Raw genomic sequence first — 23794 nt, 5'->3', positions numbered from 1 at the left:
GAGGTGGTCATGCCAACTAGTGGGAGAACCCCACATTATTTGAATGTTTAGTCCAATTTGGACTCAAAGTGCTTTGATATTTTATGCAAATTTGTTTGTGTCTGGACGGGGATTATGACGTACGCTAAAAATGCGATAAGATATTATAAGTTTATATAATTTTTAAAATATTTTAAAAATAAATATAGAAAATAGCTCGTTTTTACCTAAATGCATCCAAAAAGTGAATTGGGAGGCCTGGAGATGCCCCAGGGTTAAATTGTACCCACACAAGTTATCAGTCGTTAAATCACATATAATAACATTATCATGTGTTAATTCAATGATTCACAACTCATGTGGGTATAGATTTACACCGACGATATCGAATTTATGTGGATGGGGATCCAAGACCTTATTTGTAGCCCACTTATAAGACTTTGCCCTTGCTCCACAACATTGCTAATTAATGGTTTTTCATCACATTCTCAAGTATAGTAAACATCTTTTATAAGACTCACTCGTGTATTTATGATGATCACATATACATATATTCATAATTTGGATGATCAAAGAAGAACTGACTTAATTCATTTTTCAACTACATTATTAAGCTCAACGTCGAAATCATGCTTATCATCGTCATCAATCCGATACTTACTCTTGTATTGGTATCCACGAGCCACCCACAAGAAGTATCCCAGGTTCAACACACCTAATCCAGCAATCAGAAAATACAGATTTTCAACTTTCCCAGCGTTGATGTCTTTCGTTAGCCAGTCGGGACGGCCGTGTCTGCCCGTCGTCTTGTGCACGATGTTCACCAACATGGCGCTAAGGTAACTAGCCCCGGCCATAGTGCAAGAAAACAAAGAATTAGCCACACTGCTCATGTTCTCAGGGAACTCCTTGTTGTAGAACTCAATCTGTCCTATAATGTTGAATGCCTCTGCAAACCCCATCAGCATTAGCTGCGGGGCTAGCCAAAAGACGGTCAATGGCGCGATGCCGTCTTCTCCTGCGTGCATTATGGCCGATGCCCGTCTCATTGGCTCCACTAGTCCTGCAACGATCATCGACAGAATGGAGAAAACAATGCCGATTCCCATTCTTTGGAGCAGGCTGATGCCCCCTTCGAGCCTCGTGACTTTTCTAAGGGATGGGACGAGGACTCGGTCGTAAAACGGGAGCCATATACCGATTGTGATCATGGATATAACGGAGAGCGATCCAGGTGGGATCTTGAAGTTCCGGCCAAGATGACGGTCCATTTTCGATGCTTGGGAGACGGTGAATGTGCCTTGCTGTGACATTGCAGTGAAACAGATGATGCCGGAAGCCCATACCGGCATGATTCTGAATAGACACTTGGTCTCTTCAACTTGTTGGATGCTGCACAGCCTCCAGGGGTTGGACTTAGACCCATCTGCTAGAACTTCACCCTCCATTATTAAGGCAGCTTTGTTCAAAAACCTGGATCAAACAAACGTTGCAATCCTCAAATTAACTTAGTTTAAGCAGTTCAAAAGCAAAAACTGTAAAATAAAAAACACTTTTTTCATCTAATTTTCAGCAGTAAACTAATAAACGTCTAAAATAAACATTTACAAACACCTCCTGTATACCAAATCAAGTACCTGAATTGATTTGTTAGAGCTAGCTTCTTTACAATAGTCCCCTTCAACCGCGGGGGATCATAATACACCCCCTCAACGTCGTCTCCATCGGGAAACGTAACCTTCCGTTTCTTGTAAGCAGCGACAACCACCTGCAAGAGGCCGGAGAAGACACTGCCCTCCGGCTTCACATACACATACAATCTCGTCCCGAGGAAAAAGAGCAGGATCGAGCACAACATGAGCATTGTGGGAATGCCAAAGCCCCACACCCAACTCACCGAATCTTGAATGTAAACTACCAAAGTCAGTGCAATGATCAAAACCACAGTGAATGTGGTGTAGTACCAGTTAAAGAAACTGTTGATTCCTCTGCGTCCTTCCTCGGTCGTCGCGTCGAATTGATCGACACCGAAAGGGATGCTGCACGGCCTAATGCCGCCGGAGCCGATGGACAGAAAGCCGAGGGCCATGGCCAGAATTCCGAACTGGGATTTCGTTGGACCCTTGCATTGGTTCGCTTGTACGTTGCATGGCGGAGGGTGCAACTGAGGAAGCCATGCTATGAGGGTCATTGTCAGCATCCCCTGTTCATCAAGAAATTAATCAAAATTATATCATACTTCTTTTAAGTTACGTGATTATATCATTATTTCAATAAATTGAACAATATATTAATATATAATTAATACAAAATAAATTATGCTAAATTTACAAATTCACATAAAGGTAGATGAAGATTCAAATGTCTGTCGGGCTCAATAATAACCAGCAAGATACGAGAAAAAAAAAGTGGGACAGATGTTAAATATTGTACTTTGCAAAAAAAAAAAAAAATAGTAACCCCACTTGAGAAGTAATTTGAAACGACTTAAATATATTTTTGGTTCTATAATTTTGGCAAATTGACATTTTTTTCTTCTATTTTCTTAGGATTGTAAAAAAGTTATATAACTTTTTGATATTTCAAAAGCTGAGTTTTGCAATAGTTGTCAAAATAAATCATATGCGCATCACGTGGTTCATTTAAATTGGACTTTTATTCTGATTGGTTCACTTTTGCCAACACGGACAAAAAGTTGGAAAAAAAATGACGTGGCTCATGTTTTATTTCGACAACTTGTCCAAAATCTTGCACCATAACGACCAAAATTACGAAACGCCAAAAAGTTACAAGACGCTTTTCTAACTCCGAAAAAGATAAAGGATAAAAATGTTAAAATCACGAGCAGTACATGATTTATTCCGACAACTTTCGCAAAATCAAGAACCGAAAGGATCGAAATCACAATATGTCAAAAAATTACATAACTATTTTGCAATTTTAAAGAGATAAAGGATAAAAATACTCAAGTATTAAAATTACAGGACTAAAAATATATTTAAGCCTTTTAGAAATATTAATGTGTATATTTTAATTTTTAATTTTTGAAACAGTAATTAAAGTAAAACTATGCTTGATTATATGTACTCTTTTTAAAAATACAATAATTTGACGCCACAGTTCAATATAAAATACGGTATCATTAACTGATCAAATATATTCCATTTTTTATAAAAACATTTATACAAAATCAAAACACATAATTTTTTTTTACTGAAATTTAAAAACAGAAACAAACAGACTATTAAATACTAAATTTATTCTAACTTTTAAATGAGACGATCATTGATCAACAAGAAAAAGTAAAAATCTAGTTACCCTTTCCATTTTTCTTTTAAAATTTGCATGTCTTTGTCGGAACAAATCCATGTAAGAGGCGATGATGATAGCACGTGACAGGCGCCGTGCAGTGATGGTTGGGACTTGGGATCTATCAAGAATTAATTAATGTGGTGATGCTAAGATTTTGTTCATCTTAATTTGTCAAATATCAAACCACGATTTCTTTCGGTTCATATCAAGGGCCCCACCTAAACATATTATTCGAGCACGATTTTATTACTAGAAGTATCCTTAGCGTGCCCACGACTTCTACCTGTATTGTTTGCCTTAACAAAGTGATTAATTGAAATGCTTACTCAAAAGCTACTTTTGTATAATTATAATTAGTTCATGAGCCAAAGCAGCTAAAGTGTCTTAATCCCATGAAAACCCAATTATCATGTAATAATTTAACATTTAACCACAATAGTGGTCATGTTTCCTAACTCTACTTGCTCTCACACACTCTCCAAGTCATCATCACAAGTACTGCAAAAAAGTTTTTATTTTAATGCACATGATTATCATATGATTAGAATTTGACACCGACATTTATTAAAATCATCTTGACAAATAATACAATAAATCACTCTATATTAAATTCAATTTGTTCACATAGACGAACAATTCAATAAGTATGAGTGGATGGTATTTTTAGTCCATTTAAAATTTACTAATTTGCAGATGAACGACAGTAACTCAAAAAAATCAGTAGACTGCCGACGTTCTTCATCTCGTTGTTGAAATGAATTTTAAGTGGATCAAAAGTGTAATTATTGGGGGGGTTGGCGTACCATGAAAGAAGCAATGGTAGCATAAGCAATAGTAGAGAATCTGCCCAAGAAAGAGTCTGAAATGAAGGCTCCAATCAAGGGACTGAAATTTGTGAAACCAGACCATATGTTGAGCACATTTGAGGCCACCACTTGCTCCATGTGAAACTCCCTCAGCAGATACACCATGAAGTTTGCTACCAGCCCTATTCCAGCCAACCTCTCAAGTGTTTCATTCCCTGCCCAAAAACTTCAATTTCATAATAAATGCTATTGTTTTTTCCATCTCAAACATCCAAGAGTGGTAGGCCTCCCCCTCTCCTCTCTCTAATGATTAATCATTATTTCATTCATTTCCCACTATAAAAGTAAAATATTTTTTTTAATTTCTTTTACCGACGTTGCTAAATATTCAGATTTTATTTGGATGGAAGAATTCCAAATGGTTGTATATTAAATAAATTTGAAATTTATTATAATACAGTTTAAAATAAAAGTTCAAGAATCTGTAATTCTTTGTGGGCAGCATGGATTCATTCAAACGGCTTTAATGAATTTATTATTATGAATTTAAATTTCTTAATAATTATGTTAGAATCGATCGATTCAAACACAATGGTGTATAATCATATTTATTATTTTATTTAAGTAAATTGATCATCCAATCATATATATATATATAAAAGAAAGGAGTTAATTATTTTATTAGGGCCCGGAGAAAGACAAAATGTATTATTTTATTTCCCACATAAGTAACTCTAAAAGCATCTTTCTTCTAGTACATGATGATGTGAAGTACTGCAAAACTTCCCTGTAAATTAATTTTTAACCCCTGACTTATACAAAATTGTAATTATGGCCCCCATGAACACACACACACACACACATTTTTAAGAATCATCATCAACTGAAGAGGGACATCCATTTCTAGCTGTAATAATTGTAAAACTGTATGTGTTTGCAATAACTAGTCAGGTTTAGTAACTTAATTCTTGTCTGAACTCCAACTTCAATTCTTGAAAAAGAAAGAGGTCAAATAATTCACATTTCCATATTTTGTGTACGTATTGACATGTGTATATATACATGCCTGCCATGGCACTTTCACTGTGTGAAAACGCACCTACCACTGTAAAATGTTACTATGTATGTGTCTGTGTCTGTGTCTGTGTGTATGTGAGAGAGAGAGAGAGAAGGAAGAGAGAGAGAGACCCAATATAAATGGCATGGCCTTCCATCCTCCAGGCTTTCTCTGCTTCTGGGCTGCAGCTTTTGTTTCATGACATCCATTCTCCGGCGGCGGAGACTTGGTCGGGAAACCTCGGAACTTGTTAAACCAGCAAACAAGCCAAGAAGAAGACCTCATTTCTTTTTCCTGTGATGACTCCATTATCAATTTGCTTCTCAGCTCAACAACCTATTGCCCTCCATATATATATATATATAACTTGCTTTCAGTTTTTACTGTAATAAAAATATGGGCAGTTATATATATATATATATATATATATGCGTACATATATATAGAGATAGAAAGGTATGGAGAGAGACATGATATGTAAGACACAGCATGGGGCTGATTGCATGCCTTACGTAAGACATAAAAATCTTTTTTATTTCAAAATTATTATTTTTTTAATACATATAAACCGAGTATAAAAGTATCAAAAAGTATAAATCACATCACCTTTAATATACACATAAATGTGGATAGAGATACGTAAAGTTGATTTCGTGGCTTACATAAGAAACAAAAGTACGACTGTTCCGAATTCAATCAAAATCACTTTTTTCTAACTTTTTTTTTTGATAAAATAAAAAAAAATTAAACAATATGATGGGCAGTGAGGATTGATGCATGTGATATATATGGGGAGGGGACACTTTCACAGTTACAAGAATGATTAAGCTTCAAATTCTTTCATTTTTTGTCATATTTCTTGTGTTTCACAAATTCCCTTTTTCCTTTTGTTTTCTTCTTCCAAATTAGCCATTTTTGTATCATTTCATTCATTTTTACAACTCATATCACTATGTTTTGATTCAAATTCAGTAAAAATTAACTATCATAAAATTCTTGATTGCCTTTAAATTTTCAAGCCCATAAGTAATTACAATGTGTATATATATATGGAAAAAGATACAAGCAGCCTCCTTGTGATATCGCAAATGAGTAAATTACCCCTTTATGAAAAAACAAATAACGATTTACCTCCCTATATTTTTTAAAATACAACAATTTACCCCCCTATGATTTTTAAAATGAAGCAATTTACCTCTCTATATAAGGAGGTAAATTTACTTTATTTTAAAAAGTATAGGGGGGTAAATTGCTATATTTTTTTTCATAGGGGGTAATGTGCTCATTTTCAAGATCACATGGGGGTAAATTGTATTCACGCTATATATATGTATTGCTTGCACGTACAAATCTTGTTAAAATTATATAAAAAAAATAATCATTTAAGACTTATAATTCTGTAATAATCCAAATTCAGTGAAAAATAATTATCAACTACATAAAATTCTTGATCAATAAAAAATAAATAAATTTTAATATTAAGAATATGAAGAATGGATCTAGAAATAGTGGGAACAAACAAAAAGGTGAAGAGGGTTGGCAAAGATACCTAAATGTTTGGTCTTGGCTGGTGTGCACTTGGGATTACCAAAGACAATTCAGACCTTCAGGATATGGTACTGTAAGGTACAATTAATGTTGCACATTTATGATTGTCTTTGTTAGGAATGATTAAAAAAAAAATTAAAATCACCTAAAATCGCTGGAATTAAATTGAATCAAATTACTTTGTATGATTTATTTTTTAAATTATAATTTTAAATTTAGAGTAACGTCGCGCTGTATTATTAGTGTAATTTTGGTTTAGAACTTAAAAACAAACTATCGAAAATCGAATTGCACCGCTCTTTTTACAATTATATATATAATAATTTCATAAAATAATTTATTTTTTAGAAAAATTTCGTATTCAAATTGTATAAGCCCAAATTCATATACTATTAAAGGTCCACATTACAAATTTATAAAATTTATGTTTAGACTTTATACAAAAAAATATATATTTAATTTTTTAAGCCCATTTGATGATTGTCATGATTTTCTCTCCTACCGCTTTCTTTATTCTGTCTTTCTGTTTTTTATTTATGTTCTCCCTGAAATCGACCCTTAACTTTTATTGGATTGAGTGTTTCCTTGTTGGATTACTATATATGTCCTTGTAGTTTAATCTACTTAAAGTTGAAAAAAGTGTCGGTCGTCGTCTATGATACATAATGTTGATCTTTCTTGCTTGCTACTATCAAGCAAAACCGTCATACCATCCAAAATCGTACAAATTATTAAAAAATTATTTTATAAAATTTTCAATGACAATTCGATTTGAAAATAACTTTAAAAATATCGAAACTGCACCCCTAGTATTTGTTTCTCATTTACCCTGAAAGCCCCAATTTTCAATTCAAAGACAGCCTACTATGTCGGAGTTGGACTGTTTTAACTTTGGGTTTGTGGGCTGAGGTCTGAATATGGGCCATTTAAAAATATTATAGTCCATGGACCTCCTCCAAAAGGCCCTTAGACTACCTTGTAGTCTTAGTCAATAACTGCAGATAAAAGCGTATATCTTATTTTTTTAAAATGTATATTATAAGAGGCTATTATGATATTTGTTTTATTAAATAATTTTTGTTATTTAAAAATTATAATTTTTTAAAATAATAAATATTCTCTTATTAATAAGTGTCACAAAGAGTATTTCTAATTTTAAAAAAGTATTTGTAATTTTTTCAATAACGGGAAAGTTTTTATAATTATAGCAAATATTAGAAAAATTCTTTGCAATATCTCCTATTTAAAGGGAAAATTATTTTAATAATGAAAAAAAAAAAGAGTTACAAGAATGGGACGATTTTGGAGGTATTGAAAAAATAGGCAGCACCGCGACTCGCTATTTTTTATAAAAATAAAATAATTATCAGCACTGCAATTTTGATTAAGGTAATAATAGAAAAAATTGGACTAGAACCGCGATCTTAGATCGTGGTGCTAGTCCAAATTTAAAAAGAAAAAAGAAAAAATTGGTATCGTGGTGCTGCCTACTTTTTCAATTCCTCCAAAACCACCCCATTCTTGTAATTTATTTTTCTTTGCATTATTAAAATAATTTCTCCCTATTTAAAATATGAAATAAGGTAAATTATATTGACACCCCATAAAGTTAAGTCAAATTATACAAAAACCCTCTGTCTTTTACAAAATTATAGCAATACACCTGATGGGATGTAAGTGTAATATTTTTCAAGTATTCTAACCATAATTTTGTAAAAAATAGAAAGTTTTTATATAATTTACACTAACCAAATGTAATTAGCCCTATGAAATAATATTTATACTATTAACTAAGTGGGGCAATATTAGAAAAATTGGCTTGGTATGCATTATGTAGATGTACGAAACTGCCCTTCCGTCACCGTACTAAAAAATTTCTCATTGGCTTACAAGTGCAATTTCATTTAAAAGATAGTAACCATCAGCATCTAAATTTTATTATTTTTTTTAAAATATTTATATATAAATTTATTTCTAGATATTATTTCGATAAAAAAGTATTTTACTGAACATTTTCTTTCTTAACTATATAGATAATGTCTATCTTTTTTTAAAAAAAAATGTGCACACGCATCGAGTGTGCCAGACTGCTAGTATGATAATTAAAAAAATATTGAAATTGAAATAGAGAACACTTTTGTAAAATCAATAGGATAATCAGAGAGCAATTTACTGCTGTAGATGAATAATTCTTCTATAACATAATATGATTCACACTATTTAATATTTTTATGGGCATTTCATATGGGACAAAATATATAAGGAAAGACAAAAATAGCACCAAATATTTATTTAAATGCAAATTGTCCAACTCCAATTCTATCCATTTGGGCATGTCTCTTTGTGTGTAGCCATTCCCCAATCCCAACCCATAAATGGCCACTCCTACCCCCTCCTATGATCAAGAATTATAGCCATTATATGCCCAAAAAACTATTTAATTTGGGATTTAATCAAACTCAATTAATTGAGTATAAATTAAATTTATTTATAATTATTAATAAAGTCTTGGGACCGACGTCGATGACCAAGGTCCATAATCAAATACAGGATCACGAATTTGGATTCTATCAGACGTATGAATATTATTATTGAGACATTGTCCGATACATCAAACGTATATATAATTATTATTTCTTTTTTTTAAAAAAAAGAAAGGAATTTATTTGTGATTAGTTTGGAAGTGGGAATGTAGTGAGGTAGAAAGTTGCCAAATTTGGTGTCAATTTTGGCAAGTGGGATGATTTATGCTTTTTGCTCCAATATTTAACTTTTTACGGAAGTGGGCAATAAATCATTTGATGTCCACTTTTTTCAATACTACTTACTTTTAATCCTTGTTCATTAAAATATTTAAAGAATCCAAATTTTAATTACATCTTTGCTTCATATATAGATTTATTAATTTATTAATCGTCTTATAAATTTACAGTGATGCCGACAATGTAATTACTGCTTCACATAACATAAAAATATTGAAACTGAACAGTTTACAGATTTACAGTGATGTAGACAATGTAATTACTGTTTCACATAAGATAAAAATAATGAAACTGAATAATTTACAGATTTACAGTGATTTAGACAATGTAATTGCCGCCCCACGTCTAATTAGAGACATTGATTGAACAATATAAAAGAGATCAAAATTTTGTAGTTAACGTCTAAAAATTACCAAAAATAAGAGAAGAAAAATTTAATAAGCAAAAATACACATGAGTTGAATGTTAATTTTAAATTTTATTTACTATTTAATAAGCAAGAAACGACCTATTTTATATTTTTTTATAACTAAAAAAAAAAAAGTAAATCAGCACAGAAATTCAAATCAACTAAAAACACGTCAACAGACAGTTAGATCAACTTTAATGGTACTAAATCTTTAATTAATATTTATTATCTTTATCTTTCCTGTTTCAACCCCCAACCCCCCCCCCCCTATGCCTCCACTTTATCCAACTTTCTCTTTTTTCATAGACTCTCACTTTTGTCCCTCTCTTTTGCTATTTCTCAATTGTGTATTTATTTATTGGACAATTACATTTTACTCCTGATTTATAGTCTATTTTCGCAAATTAGGCCTATTTTTTTGTGTTATTACAGAAACCACCTACGATCGGCAAAAAGTAAAAATAGTTCATATAATAATATTGATATTTCTATAGGATGTATGTGTAATTTTTTAAAAAACAGATGTGATTTGTTTAAATAATGTTGAGATTTTGGTAGTTGTATTGTAACTTTTTAGAAGATAAAGGTAATTTGTATAAATAAATATAAATTAGGGGATGTAGATGTAATTATTCCATATTTATTTGAAAAGTTTTTCTCCCTCTCCAACTCATCAGGATTTATGTATATATTTATTTAATTATATAAAATAAAAAAATCATAACTAATATTTTCTTAACAATTTTTTATCAATCTTAGATGTAGATGAACATAATGTTTTTATAAAAAAAGAAAAATACATATGACGGTAAGTTTGTCGTCTGCATATCATGGATGGTTACTCTGAGCCCTCACACTCAATAAATAGTACTAATAATTTGTGGCAAATTGTATGTGTCTGTAATTTTTACAAATACAATTTAAAATAAAACATTTATAAAATTTTATTGTTTAATAAAACATATATAAAATAATAAATTAATATTAGATTTACAAACTATTGAAAAATAATGGGGTGTGGAAAGTTAGATTCGCGGAAATGTTATAATAAATAAATCAATAAATTAAATTAAATATTAAAATTGACATATCAAAACATTGAGACATCAATTCGCCCCTTTTCGATTGAGTTTAGTGCAGTTTACCTCCTTGTGATATTTGCCAATGAGCAAATTAACCCCTATAAAAAAATAATATTAATTTACCCACTATGTTTTTCTAAAACGAAGCATACCTCCCTATCTAAGGAGGTAAATTATTTCATTTTAAAATATAAAAAAGGTAAATTGTTGTATTTTTAAAAATATAGAAAGATAAATAATTTTTTTTTTATAAGGGTATAATCTCTTTATTTACAATATAACAAGAAGTTGTTGGTTTTTTTTTTTCCTTTTTTAACAGTATAGATAAATCAGAAATTATAGAAAAAATAAATGAATAGTGTATAAGTAATTATGGAGGTTGAGTCTGTTACACACCGCTCCAAGATTAGTTATTAATTTCTATCACAGCTCATTAATTGCATGTCGAGTTTTTCAGTGGCACATTGTTCGTTGCTTCGCTGCTCATCTCCCTCCTCCTCCTCCTTCCTCCCGAGAACAAGAAACAGCACAAGTGTTCGACGAAATGCCTGAAGGATGCTCTCGCTCAGCACCAATCATAGTCATATGCCAAAGTCCCATCACTCCATCTTGGGTGTGAAGTTTTCTGTAGTCCCTTCTTTGATTCTTGAGTTTAATCCCAAGAAAAGGGCTAAAGAATACAAGGGAGCTGCTATTGTGAGTCGGTGCTTCGGTTTTACAGAGGTGAAGAGGGCGTGGAGTTTTGAGAGATATCTTGATAATTCTTGGTGTTGCTGGTGTAAACAGGGTGAAGGGGACATAGAATTGGAAGCCGAGATTATGGATTTCATGGCGAAATCTCCGAAACCCACGATGTTTCCAACGATGGATGAGTTAATGGAAGCTGGAAGAGTGGATTTGGTGGAGGCCATAAAGAAGAAAGGCGGGTGGTATTCGCTCGGTTGGGATGAAAGAAATGTGGGAGATAACGTTGAGGAAGCAGTGGATTTTGATCTGGAAGAGTTTCAGAGGAGAGTTGAGAGTTGTAAAGAGAGTGCTTCTTTGAGAGAACAGTACCACGATTCTTTTTCTCCCCACGGCAAACAAGATGGCTTTTCTTATGAAGTCAATTCGTCTAATTCTGCGAATTTGTATTCTTTGCAATCGGAGGCCTCGGCGTCCTTGGGTAGATCACTGTGAGTATTTTTTTCTTTCTTTTTCTGGGAGTTTCTACTAGATAATGTGCTGCATTTATGGTCATTTTGTCTCTTTTCTTTCTTTTTTCTGTTTTGCAGATAACATGTTGAATACTGTTGGTTCTTTGATTGTTTTGTGCTAGTAGATACCATATCTTTTTTAACTTCCAACTGTAATCACTTGAAAAAAATGATAAAAATATAGAATCAGGTACTCTTTCTTGCGGGGTTATGGATTTCTTTCTGTGATTTATTGATTGGCTCATAGGCCCATAAAAGAAAAATGGTACTTATGTGAACATTAAGAGCTTATATTTTTATCCGTGATTACTGCGTCTTTGTGGAAGCTGATTTTCTGGGGAATAATATTGAAATTTTTGTCCTGGATTAGAGAAAATGGTGCTGATGAAGAGGTAGGGATTCAAGGTATATTGAGTAGATTGGAGAAGCAGAGGAATAGTGATTTCTCTATAAATTCAGGAAACAACAGATCTGAAGCTAGTGGTAAGTTTGGTTCTGTGAATCAGTACGAGAAGCTATATGGTAAATGTGATTGTCCTTTCACGGAATGGTTATCTATTTGTCTTCATTTAGTTCATAGCTCAAATAATTGCATTCTAAAACATGATGTGGTGCTTTTTAAACTGCAAAAGCTAGGACTGACCTTGGAGAAAACGGCAGACTCAGCCATGGTTTCCATCAGAAAGCCTCATTTCATACCTTCGGCAACAACAATAGCCCAGCCAAAAGTTGGAGAACATGGAGCAATCAGCAAGCAGGGTTCCAACATACGGAGTTTGAAGGTACTCAACTTTTTAGTAGTCTTTGATTTCTTATGGTTTCACTACATCCTTTTTGCAGTGTTCTAAAACTCTCTGAATATGCAGCCGCTGAGATTTCTTTCAGCAACAATCCTGTGGAAAGTGATAAAGAAATTCGTCATGATGGAACAACTGTAAACACTGAGGAACATGCTGAAGCTTGGGACAAACATGAACATATCAATCTCAATCAAATACGAACTCGTCTTCAGCATCTGGAATCTGAGCTCACCGAAGCTCTGCATTCCTTGAGATCTAAAAAAGAGGAATACATTTCAGAGGAGGTGTGCAGCCTATTTTGTGTAATTTTTGTTTCTCTCATCAATTTTTCGTGCAGTAGTGCTTTGAATGTCTTTTTGCATGTATCATAATAAATGGAAAAGAAAATAGAATTTCATTTCAAGTGAGTTTGTTTAATGGTGTTTTTCCCATACATTTGAGTTTAAAGGAATAACACGAAGAATAAGGATAATCTTTGATAAGTTGTAACCTGAATTTGACAGATATGAAGAGTGCCCAGCTTTTGACTTTTATTTAGAAAATGTTGTGTGGTTCTCTTGTTCATCATAACACCTGTTGTTTGCTAGGTATCTGGAAGCTCTAGTGATTTGCAGAAGCTTTCTGATGCATGGGAATTCCAACAGAATGAATTCATGAGTGCTCAGGAGAGACTCAGGTCAATTAGGGCCAAGCTGGCCGTATTGGAGGGGAAAATGGCATTAGCAGTAAAGTATGTCTAATACATTTGATAGTCTCGCTGTTGACCGACTCCTTTCCGATATTAATTGTCCATCCTGCTGTATTCTCACAGTAATGCGCAAAAGATAGTAGACGTGAAGCAGAAGCAGATAGATCGTGCTCGTAAAGCATTGCAACTTCTTCGGACCACCTGTATAGTGTGGCCTAATTCGGCTTCAGAGGTCTTTTTAGCAGGATCTTTTGATGGATGGGCAACTCAGGTTAGTATTTCTTAACATGTTTGAACTTCAATGGAGCTCATGTTACCTATCAGTACGTCCAAGAAATACATACTTCGAGTCATCATTGTATGCATGTTTATGTCAAACCTGTTTGGCCCCTCATGGCTGCAGTAGGAGTTTTAAACTGTAATATATGCCCAGCTGTAGCCAACTATTCAGTTCTAGCTCACTGAAGGATATAGATTTTCACTCGACCTTAAGGATGAGATCATTTAGCTCCATTTGTCCTGTTTCGGCAAATGGCAATAGGAGCTCTAAAATGCGATTCTTGAGGGGTAAAAGGTGACATCTGTGATTGCAGAGATAAATAAACCAGGGGGATGATGTCTCACCTTGCGTTCAACCAGCCAGTATCACCACTGATGGTCGCTTCCACTTCCCTCTCCCCCACGCTCTGACTATTTTAGACCTTTGATCAAACTGCTGCCTGTATCAAGTGTAACTTCATGTATGTGAGGGACATTTTTACTGTTACTTTAGAGCATTCCAATCACCATAGTGGCACTGCTGGCCTTTGCTCTTGGAATATTTCCATCCCAATTTTTCTTTTTTTCTTTCTTATCGTGAATCTCCAAGGCACTACATGCCCATCCTCGGTATTACTTTTGTAATTTTTCTAACTTCCTTTCTTTCCTTTTCTTTGCTCCCAACAATAGGGCGCACCACTGGTATCAAAATGCATTGGATAGTTTCCCTTCTTTAAAAACCAGAAATAGTTAGACTAAGTTGAAAAGGGAGAAGAGGCAAAAAGGTGTTTCTGGAGTGGCACAAAAAACGACCTGATTCTCCCTATATAACTTGCTAACCTTAAACAGATTTCTCTGCAGCAAATATTTTCAGATTCCATCAAAAAGCGTGTACAAGTTAGGTTCCTAAGAATCTTGGCCTTGGCTCTTTGGAAGAAAACCAGCTCCTTTCAGGCACTTTTTGTATATGCTTACAACTCAATGTTATTCTAGAGTATTGGATATTGTTGTAAGTTAAGAGTTTGAGACAAAAACCGATTTCTAGGCCTTAGTCGACCGAGTAAAAGATAAGTTGTAGTATTATGCAAGGGACGTCTTGTTTCAGCCACTAGAGAGGGAAACATTTGTTACTGAAACTTGTGGATGCCAAAAATTGTAACTTATGCTGATGGTGGTTTGCAGTTACCAATTTTGATTGATGAGTGTGATTTGCATTTGTTCCAGAGAAAGATGGAGAAATCAAGAACAGGCATCTTTTCTCTGTACTTAAAGCTGTATCCTGGTAGATATGAGGTAGTTTGATGCCTATATCTCGACTACTTTTCCATGTTACTGTTCATACCAACATTATGACTTTCGATAATAACTGCAGATCAAGTTCATTGTTGATGGCACATGGAAAATTGATCCCCTGCGCCCTATTGTGAACAATAATGGATATGAAAATAACATTCTTATTGTTGCATGAATCAGCAAGCGCACACAGCAGAAGTAAGGAAGAATTTTTTTGCAGTTTTACATAGAAAAAGAAAAGAAAAACTGGTGGATATCTTGTCATAATGTTGGTGTAAGCAGAAGTGAGCTTGCAGGTATTGGATTCCATTCTTTTTTTCCGCAAACGGAAGGGTCTGCAGCTTGTTACTGTTGCGCAGGCAGTAGTCCGCTTTCATTTGTACAATCTTGCTAGAACCTGTTTTGCCTTATTTTGTGCTTTGGCCATGTAGACATCAACTGATCAACATTTTTTGTATCTTAGGAAAATTAATATAGATTCTTTCTTGCTAGTATTTCGCCTTTTTTTGTTGCAAGATTGGCTTGTAAGCCATAATCTACCCTGTGGAAAACACACAAGTGAAGAGCGCAAAGCTGATATAAAAAGGCTGAAGAATGGTGAGATTCAAGAACAAGTTATTACCAGATGGGCGAGAAAGAGAGATGGAACGTCCAGCAAATAATACCTTGTTGTAATCAAGGTAGGTAAGAATGATATCAATTACAATATGCGGATTCACTGTATTGACGTTAAAGAATATTATAAGTCAAATATGCTATCAAATCTTCAAGTTCCTTCTCTCATTTGAGAATCCGAGTCGTATGTCCTCAAAACAAAGGAAAATCCACTGCCGCAGTACACTCTAGAAATAGGATGTTTCTCAGCAGATATATGAGCTAAGCTAACCACCTGAGGAATAGCCTGATCGTTTGTGTCCCCCAAGCCAAGTTGACCATGCTCTCCCCAACCCCATGTCATTACTGATGATGATCCATTATCTGCACAATTGAAGAATGAAACTTAGAGTTCTTGAAATTTCATAAGCAAGAACTTAAAATGATTTCTTGCCTGTTACTAAGGCCGAGTGTTCTGCTCCTGCAGCAATCTGCACGACTTTCGTTTCACTATGATCAGCACTTATCCGCACGATGCCTTCCTTCAATTTTCCTGTAACAGTAAAAATTGAATAACTATGGGTCAAAAGTATTTCCGCATCATAAGAAATAAAAATTGATATATTGATGCCGATATAAATGCAGTAATTGTAAGCACTGTTCTAACAGCTTATGCTGCCATTTAATATGGCAGAGAAGATATTCAAAAAGCTAAGAAAGCAAGCTACTGATAAGATACAGATAAAAGTTGAACAGGCAACCTCCAATTATGTGTACAACACAAAATTCAGTTACAAGAATGAACTCGATTATTGCAGACATTACCGGATGCATCAGCCGTCAAGGATGTTTTTTGGGGACCGCTGAGAGCACCATGACGATGACCACCAAGCATGAATACTTCCCCTTCACCTGCATAAAGCAATAAACATCTATGTTTCATGATGAGAACGTCTTCCCTTTCCATGTGGTTTTTGTGTTTGTGAGAAAGACGGTTCAATTAGAATTCATACTCGTTAACAGTAGTGCATGATTCCATCCTAGAGCAACCTCTTTCAAGGACAAAGCTACATCAACATGGTGAGGAATACATGCATCTGAAGCACAACCAAACCCTCTTCCCCATGTATATAGGCTTCCATCAGCTAATTTGTAATGTTGGTGCCAGAACAAAGCAGGATGATCAAATCAGTCAAGGTGGAGTAACATCATTGCTAGTATAAGATTGTGACTACTGTTAAGAACAAATTTCTCAATCCATTGCAACTCGCAAATAATATAAAGCCATTCAAGAGGCATGTTGTGGACTCACCAGATAATGCTGCACTGTGATCTCCATTTGCACTAATATTCACGATCCTAACATTTGTCAACCCCATGGTAATCTGCGGTAGACTTGTTGATTTGACTTTTTCAGTAGATATGCCCAATTGACCACGCTTTCCAAACCCAAATCCATAAACCTGATTGTCTTTATTACCTGCACCAGTACAAATTTTATCTACTGTTTACGACACCTCGATCTACTATAAAATTTCATTTTTTTCCAAACACATGACAAACTAAGCAAAGACATGCATATGGTAGTAGTTTCAAACATTTTCCAGCTGAAATTCCCCACTAAAAGAGACCTGTTAATGTCACAATCAAATTAGTGTCTTTGAAATTTGATGTAGGAAGATATTTGAATATCCAGGTTCGTTAACAGGGTTTGTCAGATAGACATTATCAAGCAACGCCTTTTGGTGAGAGATCAACAAGAAGCTTTGAGGATGCTACTGTAACGAAAGCAAACTTATATTGAGTATATAACAGATTTTAATGGAAGGACTAGGAACCTCTAGACACCTTCAGTTGCAGGACAATCATCAAGTTGAGAATGTCAAGTTAGAACACCACACATCTCACATAAACTACCCTTTATGGAAACTTATGACTTAATTTACACAAATGTCAGGAATCAAATTGCAGAAAATTCTCTACTGAACGAACTTGACCTTGCACCAGGTCGGAGAAAGTAACTATGGATAAAAATTTAGCTATTCAACGACTCCATCCACACTTATTTCCATCAACTGTTTTAATGTATAGTTAATATGAGATTCTATGTGCCTCTTCCTTCTTTTGTCTGTACATGAGCAGAGTATATGTGCTATGGGGTACTGCACGAAGAATAACCATCCACTTGGATACGTATATTCTACATTAAAACTCAATCTCCAAGTATAGCTGGATCGTATTTCATCGTGCAAATATTAAAATCAGCAAGTTAAGACTCTCTTATCTGTTCAAATATTCCCAGAACTTGCTAAAGGCTTAATTCTTCAATATATCATAACCACGAACTCATTGCGCTCTTACTAGATCCTACATCCCTTAACTAGTATAATCACATCACAAGCCAAATGATAACTACATGAATATTATAATGATGAAGATATCTTGGTTCCAACTTCTTCTCATCAATGAAATGGAAAGGAATTGAAGGCTTCAGGCGTTTACCTCTGAGTAAGACTAGTGAGTGACGCATACCACAAGCAACTTGCTCAACGTGCTTAGAACTGAAAAATGAGACTTCTACAGGAGAACATAGTGATTTGAATTCACCGTGGCCGAGTTGACCAAACGAACCATCTCCACATGTATAAATGGCACCACTGCCTGAACAGCAATAAGCAATTTCAATCAGTGGAGACTAACTCAAATTTTCCCAATTCTTCAGCTGGGACCAAAATTCCAATAACCATATAATCATTTATTCCCACCAACAAACAACTAGAGATTGAATGGTTACTGAAAGGAAAGTGGGATCATACTTAATCAGTGAATTAAGCCAAGAAAAGAACAACCTGAAACAAATCCAGAGTGATTCCAGCCAGCAGAAACATGAGTAATAGTAAAGCTTTCCAAAGCCTTCACTGCCTTCGGTTGTAAACTATTAACCATCTCGCCATGGCCTAATTGACCAGAAGTGCCTCTCCCCCACGTCAACACTCTTCCACCTGCACCAGAAACCAAAACCCATCAAGAACTACACATAGTAAATATATGTAGTGTGTGTTTTTTCTTCAGATGAGAGTATACATACCGGGGGAGAGAGCAATGACATGGGCCCCGCCGCAAGAGAGAAAATTGATGGGCCCTAAGGCGGAAAGAGAGCAAAGGAGTTGTGGGCTGTGCTCATCTTGAAGCCGTCCAGTAGCTAGCTGGCCGTCAGTACCGGCGCCCCAGCTCCATATTTCTTGTTGTTCTTCGTCGTCTTCTTGCAGCGCCTGCTGTGTTCGCTCCATTGCGGTTTCCATTCGATTGCGACTTATGTTTGGAGCAGGTTGTCTTTGCAACGGTTTTCTGACTGCCTGGCCCAATTATTCTTGCTCTTAAGTTTCAGGGCTTTCTTTTTTTGTAACTACAGCTACCTTTATTCGCTTTTCCTTTTTTCTTTTGGATCAAGAAAGTATAATCCCATTCACCAATTAATTTCTTCACCATTCACAACCAAGTAGCAGCATCTCATAGAATATATCGATCAGAGATTTCTTTTTGTCAAACATTCTGCTATATCAAATGTGAAATACTCCATTAAACCCAAACACTTGGTCCAAATTCAGTATTTGACCGGCTTAACTTCTACCTCGGTTAATCCCCCCTTTGTTTTTGTTTGTTATAATCTCGTTCTTATCTTAATCTTGCCGCAGTATTCCACACTATTAATAGGTCGTTAATCTCATCTCTTCATCCCTGCACAAACCCCACAATTGCACTAAATTAGTAAACAAGAAAGTGTCATGCTTTCTGCAAATGATTTGCTAATCCCGAATGATCCTTCCTTCTTACCAAGAACATGAAAATGCAGCTGACGAGTACTTCTCCGTTTTGAATATTCCAATCATCAATGGCGTCCATTTTATCACACTCACCGACCCTTTTAACAAATGGTCGTTCAAATTGCCATAGACTCCCACTCTCAACTCCAAGAACGCATTTTTCTTCACTGCAATACCGGCCAATTCTCAAAAAGTCAGAGTCTTCGCTCTCATTTCAAACTTTATTTCATCTGAGCCATCCCCAAATCAATGCGACGAGAATTTCATCAGATGATTTTCTTGAGACAATTGAAAAGGATGAGTCTTTGTTGGGGTCTGAAGAAACTCCATTGAAGTTACTATTTTGGGTCCTGTTGTGGACATCTGTGTCTCTTGGTTTGTATGCATTTTCTGGGGATGCTAAAGCTGCTGCAGTGGTTGGTGGTGCTGATTCTATCAGGACTTCGGGCTTTGGTGTGAAGGTTGCTAATGCATTGCGGGCTTCAGGCTGGCCTGATGAAGCTGTTGTCTTTGCCTTGGCTACGCTTCCAGTAATCGAGCTCCGAGGGGCTATTCCTGTTGGTTACTGGCTGCAACTCAAGCCCGTGACGCTAACTGTCTTGTCTATTCTTGGGTCAGTCTCACATTTCTCCATTCTAGGTAGAATTCAGTGTTTTTAGTTCATCAATATACCTACTTTGTGTCTGTTGTTCAAAAATTAGCCTAGTATTAGTAGAATTATTGTTTTATAGAATTCACTTCTCCTGTTTCTTTAAATTATATTGAAAATCAGCTTCCATGTTAGTTTCTTTAATGAATTTGATTTCATATTTCTAGATAGATTGTGTGCTAGTAAAGTTTGAAAATTTGATGGTTTCGGATAATCATCGCTGTTCACAGTTTTCAAAACTTTTTTGGTTTCATTAACCCAAAAGAATCAACCAAGACATGTTCTGAATAAGAATTGTGCTATATAACAACTATTTTTTGGGGGGTGATTTCGTTCTGTTCCTATTTTCCTAATGTTTGGTGCTGCATGCACAGGAACATGGTTCCAGTACCCTTTATCATATTGTACCTGAAAAAAGTTGCAACGTTTCTCACTGGTAAGAATCAAGCTGCTTCTCGATTCCTAGACATGTTATTTGAGAGGGCGAAACAGAAGGCAGGTCCTGTCAAAGAGTTTCAATGGCTTGGTCTGATGCTTTTTGTAGCAGTGCCGTTCCCTGGAACAGGAGCTTGGACTGGAGCCTTTATTGCCTCTATATTGGACATGCCATTCTGGCCAGCTGTCTCGGCTAATTTTTTTGGTGTCATATTAGCTGGGCTTCTGGTAAACTTACTGGTTAACCTCGGACTCAAATATGCCGTAGTAACTGGTACAGTTCTTTTTATTATCTCCACATCCATGTGGAGTATCCTTCGTGGTCTCAAAAACTCATTGACCTCATCAAATTGATGCAAGGTCCGGGCAACTGGGATTATTCTTCTCAGCAGACTATATTAGGTTAGTTATAATTTGATAGCTCGGTGTCATTTCAAGTTTGTTACCAAATTCATACTAATCATAAAAATGACATTATTAATATGGACTAGCAGAGTGCAATTATGTCCGAGTACAAGAACCAATCTTTGGAATATTCATAATTAAGCCAACTCATACTTATATATGCATGTAGAGCAGCACCATGCAGCACCATGTCAAATGCCTCAAGAAATGGTGCAAGTGCCCAGCTTAAGTAGTGAGATCTATGTTTGACAAACTACAACTGCTTTGAGCCAACCATTTTCCTTAGGCCCCATCTTCACATAACGTCATGTGCAAAATTTGGAAAAGAAAAGGCGTAATTGTTCTTGCTATCTAATGTAGAGCATGCATGGTGTGAGAGCTCTGGCTTGGTGAATCTTGCTGTTTTTCCTTATTTTTGAAGTTTTACTATTATCACTTGTTCTACGCAATTGTTGTTTACTTTGAATAAACTCCTGTTTTCTTTTTTCTTTGCTTAAGAACTTGAACATCTCGTACCCAAGTTGAGTATGGGAAAAGGAAGAAACAAGAAAGTCTATGTCAGCTTTGTAGTGCTCTGGTATAAGTGCTTATCAACCTGTTAAAACTTCAAGATTTAGGCATGAGTCTGACCGTTGCTGCATTCGTGAACTACATAACCAACATATTAAAGAGAAGATAAAAGAGCGAGAAACAATTATTTAAGTTCGGTGAAACCTTTAGTGTTGTTGATTGGTCCCCATTGATTAGCTTTACTTTGAATCAACTCAAGCTAGAGACCACTAGTTTTCTCATATGTGGATTAGTGAAATAAACAGATCCCTGAAGAGCACGATCGCACAGTTGATCCTAGAGTGAAAGTCTGCATGGTGGAAAATATATCTTAGTTGTAGACTTTTTGAACACCCTATTACCAGGTGCTTATACATGGATGACAAAGCTAAACTAGTAAGTTTACAAAATATAAAACATATGCACGCAACTATATTGTCGGTGGTTCTTCTAAATTGGTTGTTTTTAGTAATAATTCAGTTATTGTTTGCACCAAAGTGTACTAGTGTATCTAAATACATCTTCCAGTGACGTTTCTGGTGCTATTTTATTTTCTTCAGATGGCTGTATTGCTGACGTTTGTCAGACACTTCATCGATGAAACATTGATCCAGCGCTCTAAAACTTCCACATCTTTCAGATTCATGCTCTGTTCTTTTGCTTATTCATAAACTGCATATTCATGGCCAAGAAAATGAAATGCGTTTAGATGTTTCTGGATATCAAAAACATGCTATTCTTGGGAGTTATTACAAAAATCATGTTTCTATGATCTTAAAAGTTCCCTCAGCACACGGGCCACATCTATTCTTCCAATCCGTATCAAGGATGGTTCTCGATGCTCAGGAAGCACAAGTACTCTTACTCATTTCCGGAACAATCCCATGTTGTTTCATTAGATTCATACCATCTCATCCCTCTCGCATTTTCTTTCACGCAATGGTAAAACGGCTTTATGTTTCATTGTGTTTTGCAACGAGCACATTAAAGGGGTTTCTTCCACATCATGTCCTTCAAAATTTTATATCTTTTCACTTGCTATGGTTGAATTGCTCACTGATATATTGCCATCTTGTGTTCAGACGTGGATCATTAGCAGCTATAATTTACCTCCGCAACTGCACTCTGTTTATCAGTGTGATCAAATGGCATATGTCAATAGCATTTTTAGCACAAACCAGATGTTGATCTTGCAACATGAGAAACAATGAGCTCTTACATCATATTCCTGAACATGAATTCACACTCCTCTGTTTGTACTCTCCCAACAGATTGCTTTCAGATGTGTGGTCCTTGTGGAGGGAGAAGTGATTGATTTGATCAACAAGATGGCTTCATCTGTGTTGTTGTTCAATGATAGTGACTAGGGAATCAACTCTGATCATCACCAACACTCTAAACCTAATCTACTTTTTTCTGAGTATATCACATTGATCCTGTCTGATGTCCAGCTTACTGGTCAAGAAACTGTGTAAGAATTTATACTATATTCTGCATCATTACCATGTTCACTAGTCTAACTCCAAGGTTGTCCCATTTTAACCGAATCACTGCATTCATGGCCATTGGATTATTACAAAAAATGCCCTCGTGGCTTAAATCATAACTTTCATTTCTAAGACCACAACTTTTTCTTAGTCAATCTCGATAATTACCACGACTGATGCATATGGATACCTACATTGTGGTTATAATGCAATCAACAAATCCGAATCATCATCGATCAAGAACTCAAAATCAACCCGAGTTCATAGTGTCCCCACGACATGGGGATCTCGTTAGAGTACGTTTCTTTATCAGTAAATCAACATGCGGGCTCAAAATGGCATATCAATCATCTAATAAAAGTTTCTGGTCCATAGACAGCAGATTTAGAGGGGTTTGTTGAAGAAAGAAAAGAAACTGAGATGGATAAAAGAAGTTGATGCATGCACCGGCAGCTGGTGCAAGCAGTAGTACTGTTTGAAGCTTCTGACATGGAGATGTGGTCCGCACGTGGACGGTGCGAAATCCTGAGACTGACCGCACGCTCACCTCTCACATCATCATCAACAAAACTTTTCTTGAGCCCACACATTCTACAGATCGTTTTTGTAATTTGACAGTAGCTTGTCTTTTTATCTCGACCGTGTCGTTCCTCATTTTTCA

General features: G+C 35.4%; 4 protein-coding genes across 8 annotated transcripts; 2 read left to right on the top strand and 2 right to left on the bottom strand.

Moving 5' to 3' along the window:
• Window positions 1–472: 472 nt before the first annotated feature.
• On the bottom strand, window positions 473–5569 carry LOC105168154 (protein NRT1/ PTR FAMILY 2.13). The gene is made up of 4 exons (XM_011088108.3): window positions 5286–5569; window positions 4095–4312; window positions 1617–2182; window positions 473–1452 (listed from the first exon to the last, which is right to left on the bottom strand). Exons 1-4 carry the CDS (start codon window positions 5461–5463, stop codon window positions 570–572), a joined length of 1845 nt encoding a protein of 614 aa, XP_011086410.1. The 5' UTR covers window positions 5464–5569; the 3' UTR covers window positions 473–569.
• A 5794-nt stretch (window positions 5570–11363) lies between these two features.
• LOC105168149 (5'-AMP-activated protein kinase-like protein) lies at window positions 11364–15684 on the top strand. 3 transcript variants are annotated; one of them, XM_011088100.3, is made up of 8 exons: window positions 11366–12130; window positions 12522–12673; window positions 12784–12933; window positions 13018–13235; window positions 13539–13681; window positions 13763–13910; window positions 15122–15190; window positions 15270–15684. In XM_011088100.3, exons 1-8 carry the CDS (start codon window positions 11511–11513, stop codon window positions 15363–15365), a joined length of 1596 nt encoding a protein of 531 aa, XP_011086402.1. In that variant the 5' UTR covers window positions 11366–11510; the 3' UTR covers window positions 15366–15684. The 3 variants fall into 3 exon arrangements, with proteins under 3 accessions (XP_088739592.1, XP_011086402.1, XP_011086403.1); XM_011088101.3 differs by having other exon boundaries at window positions 11369–12130; window positions 12522–12634; XM_088883466.1 differs by lacking the exons at window positions 15122–15190; window positions 15270–15684 and adding an exon at window positions 14233–14593 and having other exon boundaries at window positions 11364–12130.
• A 149-nt stretch (window positions 15685–15833) lies between these two features.
• Window positions 15834–19086, bottom strand: LOC105168150 (Regulator of chromosome condensation (RCC1) family protein). Its single transcript, XM_011088102.3, has 8 exons — window positions 18873–19086; window positions 18634–18786; window positions 18287–18445; window positions 17097–17264; window positions 16798–16929; window positions 16610–16696; window positions 16239–16337; window positions 15834–16168 (listed from the first exon to the last, which is right to left on the bottom strand). Exons 1-8 carry the CDS (start codon window positions 19084–19086, stop codon window positions 15957–15959), a joined length of 1224 nt encoding a protein of 407 aa, XP_011086404.1. The 3' UTR covers window positions 15834–15956.
• Window positions 19087–19676: 590 nt separating this feature from the next.
• Window positions 19677–23151, top strand: LOC105168151 (uncharacterized). Of its 3 annotated transcripts, none has more exons than XM_011088106.3 (3): window positions 19677–20221; window positions 20632–21094; window positions 22918–23151. In XM_011088106.3, the coding sequence occupies exons 1-2, from the start codon at window positions 19677–19679 to the stop codon at window positions 21044–21046; spliced, it is 960 nt and encodes a 319-aa protein (XP_011086408.1). In that variant the 3' UTR covers window positions 21047–21094; window positions 22918–23151. The 3 variants fall into 3 exon arrangements, with proteins under 3 accessions (XP_011086408.1, XP_011086406.1, XP_011086407.1); XM_011088104.3 differs by having other exon boundaries at window positions 22729–23151; XM_011088105.3 differs by lacking the exon at window positions 22918–23151 and adding an exon at window positions 22207–22708.
• The last annotated feature ends 643 nt before the right edge of the window (window positions 23152–23794 follow it).

This window comes from Sesamum indicum, linkage group LG8, assembly GCF_026168435.1.
Source record: "Sesamum indicum cultivar Baizhima isolate 11 linkage group LG8, ASM2616843v1, whole genome shotgun sequence".
Taxonomy (NCBI): Eukaryota; Viridiplantae; Streptophyta; class Magnoliopsida; order Lamiales; family Pedaliaceae; genus Sesamum; species Sesamum indicum.
Note: the sequence above shows the minus strand (reverse complement) of the source record. Positions and strands in the feature narration are given on the sequence as shown.

What these genes read in the sequence shown, in the direction of transcription:
- LOC105168154 (XM_011088108.3), bottom strand. Translation starts at nt 5,463, where the DNA reads ATGGAGTCATCACAGGAAAAAGAAATGAGGTCTTCTTCTTGGCTTGTT. An exon ending in GGCCATGCCATTTATATTGG is followed by an intron (nt 4,313 to 5,285) that starts GTCTCTCTCTCT and finishes GTTTTTGGGCAG; the next exon opens with GGAATGAAACACTTGAGAGG. An exon ending in GCTCTAACAAATCAATTCAG is followed by an intron (nt 1,453 to 1,616) that starts GTACTTGATTTG and finishes TGTTTGATCCAG; the next exon opens with GTTTTTGAACAAAGCTGCCT.
- LOC105168149 (XM_011088100.3), top strand. Translation starts at nt 11,511, where the DNA reads ATGCTCTCGCTCAGCACCAATCATAGTCATATGCCAAAGTCCCATCAC. An exon ending in TCAGTACGAGAAGCTATATG is followed by an intron (nt 12,674 to 12,783) that starts GTAAATGTGATT and finishes AAACTGCAAAAG; the next exon opens with CTAGGACTGACCTTGGAGAA. An exon ending in AAAATGGCATTAGCAGTAAA is followed by an intron (nt 13,682 to 13,762) that starts GTATGTCTAATA and finishes GTATTCTCACAG; the next exon opens with TAATGCGCAAAAGATAGTAG.
- LOC105168150 (XM_011088102.3), bottom strand. Translation starts at nt 19,086, where the DNA reads ATGGAAACCGCAATGGAGCGAACACAGCAGGCGCTGCAAGAAGACGAC. An exon ending in TCATGCACTACTGTTAACGA is followed by an intron (nt 16,697 to 16,797) that starts GTATGAATTCTA and finishes TGCTTTATGCAG; the next exon opens with GTGAAGGGGAAGTATTCATG. An exon ending in CTTGACGGCTGATGCATCCG is followed by an intron (nt 16,338 to 16,609) that starts GTAATGTCTGCA and finishes TTACTGTTACAG; the next exon opens with GAAAATTGAAGGAAGGCATC.
- LOC105168151 (XM_011088106.3), top strand. Translation starts at nt 19,677, where the DNA reads ATGGCGTCCATTTTATCACACTCACCGACCCTTTTAACAAATGGTCGT. An exon ending in ACTGTCTTGTCTATTCTTGG is followed by an intron (nt 20,222 to 20,631) that starts GTCAGTCTCACA and finishes CTGCATGCACAG; the next exon opens with GAACATGGTTCCAGTACCCT.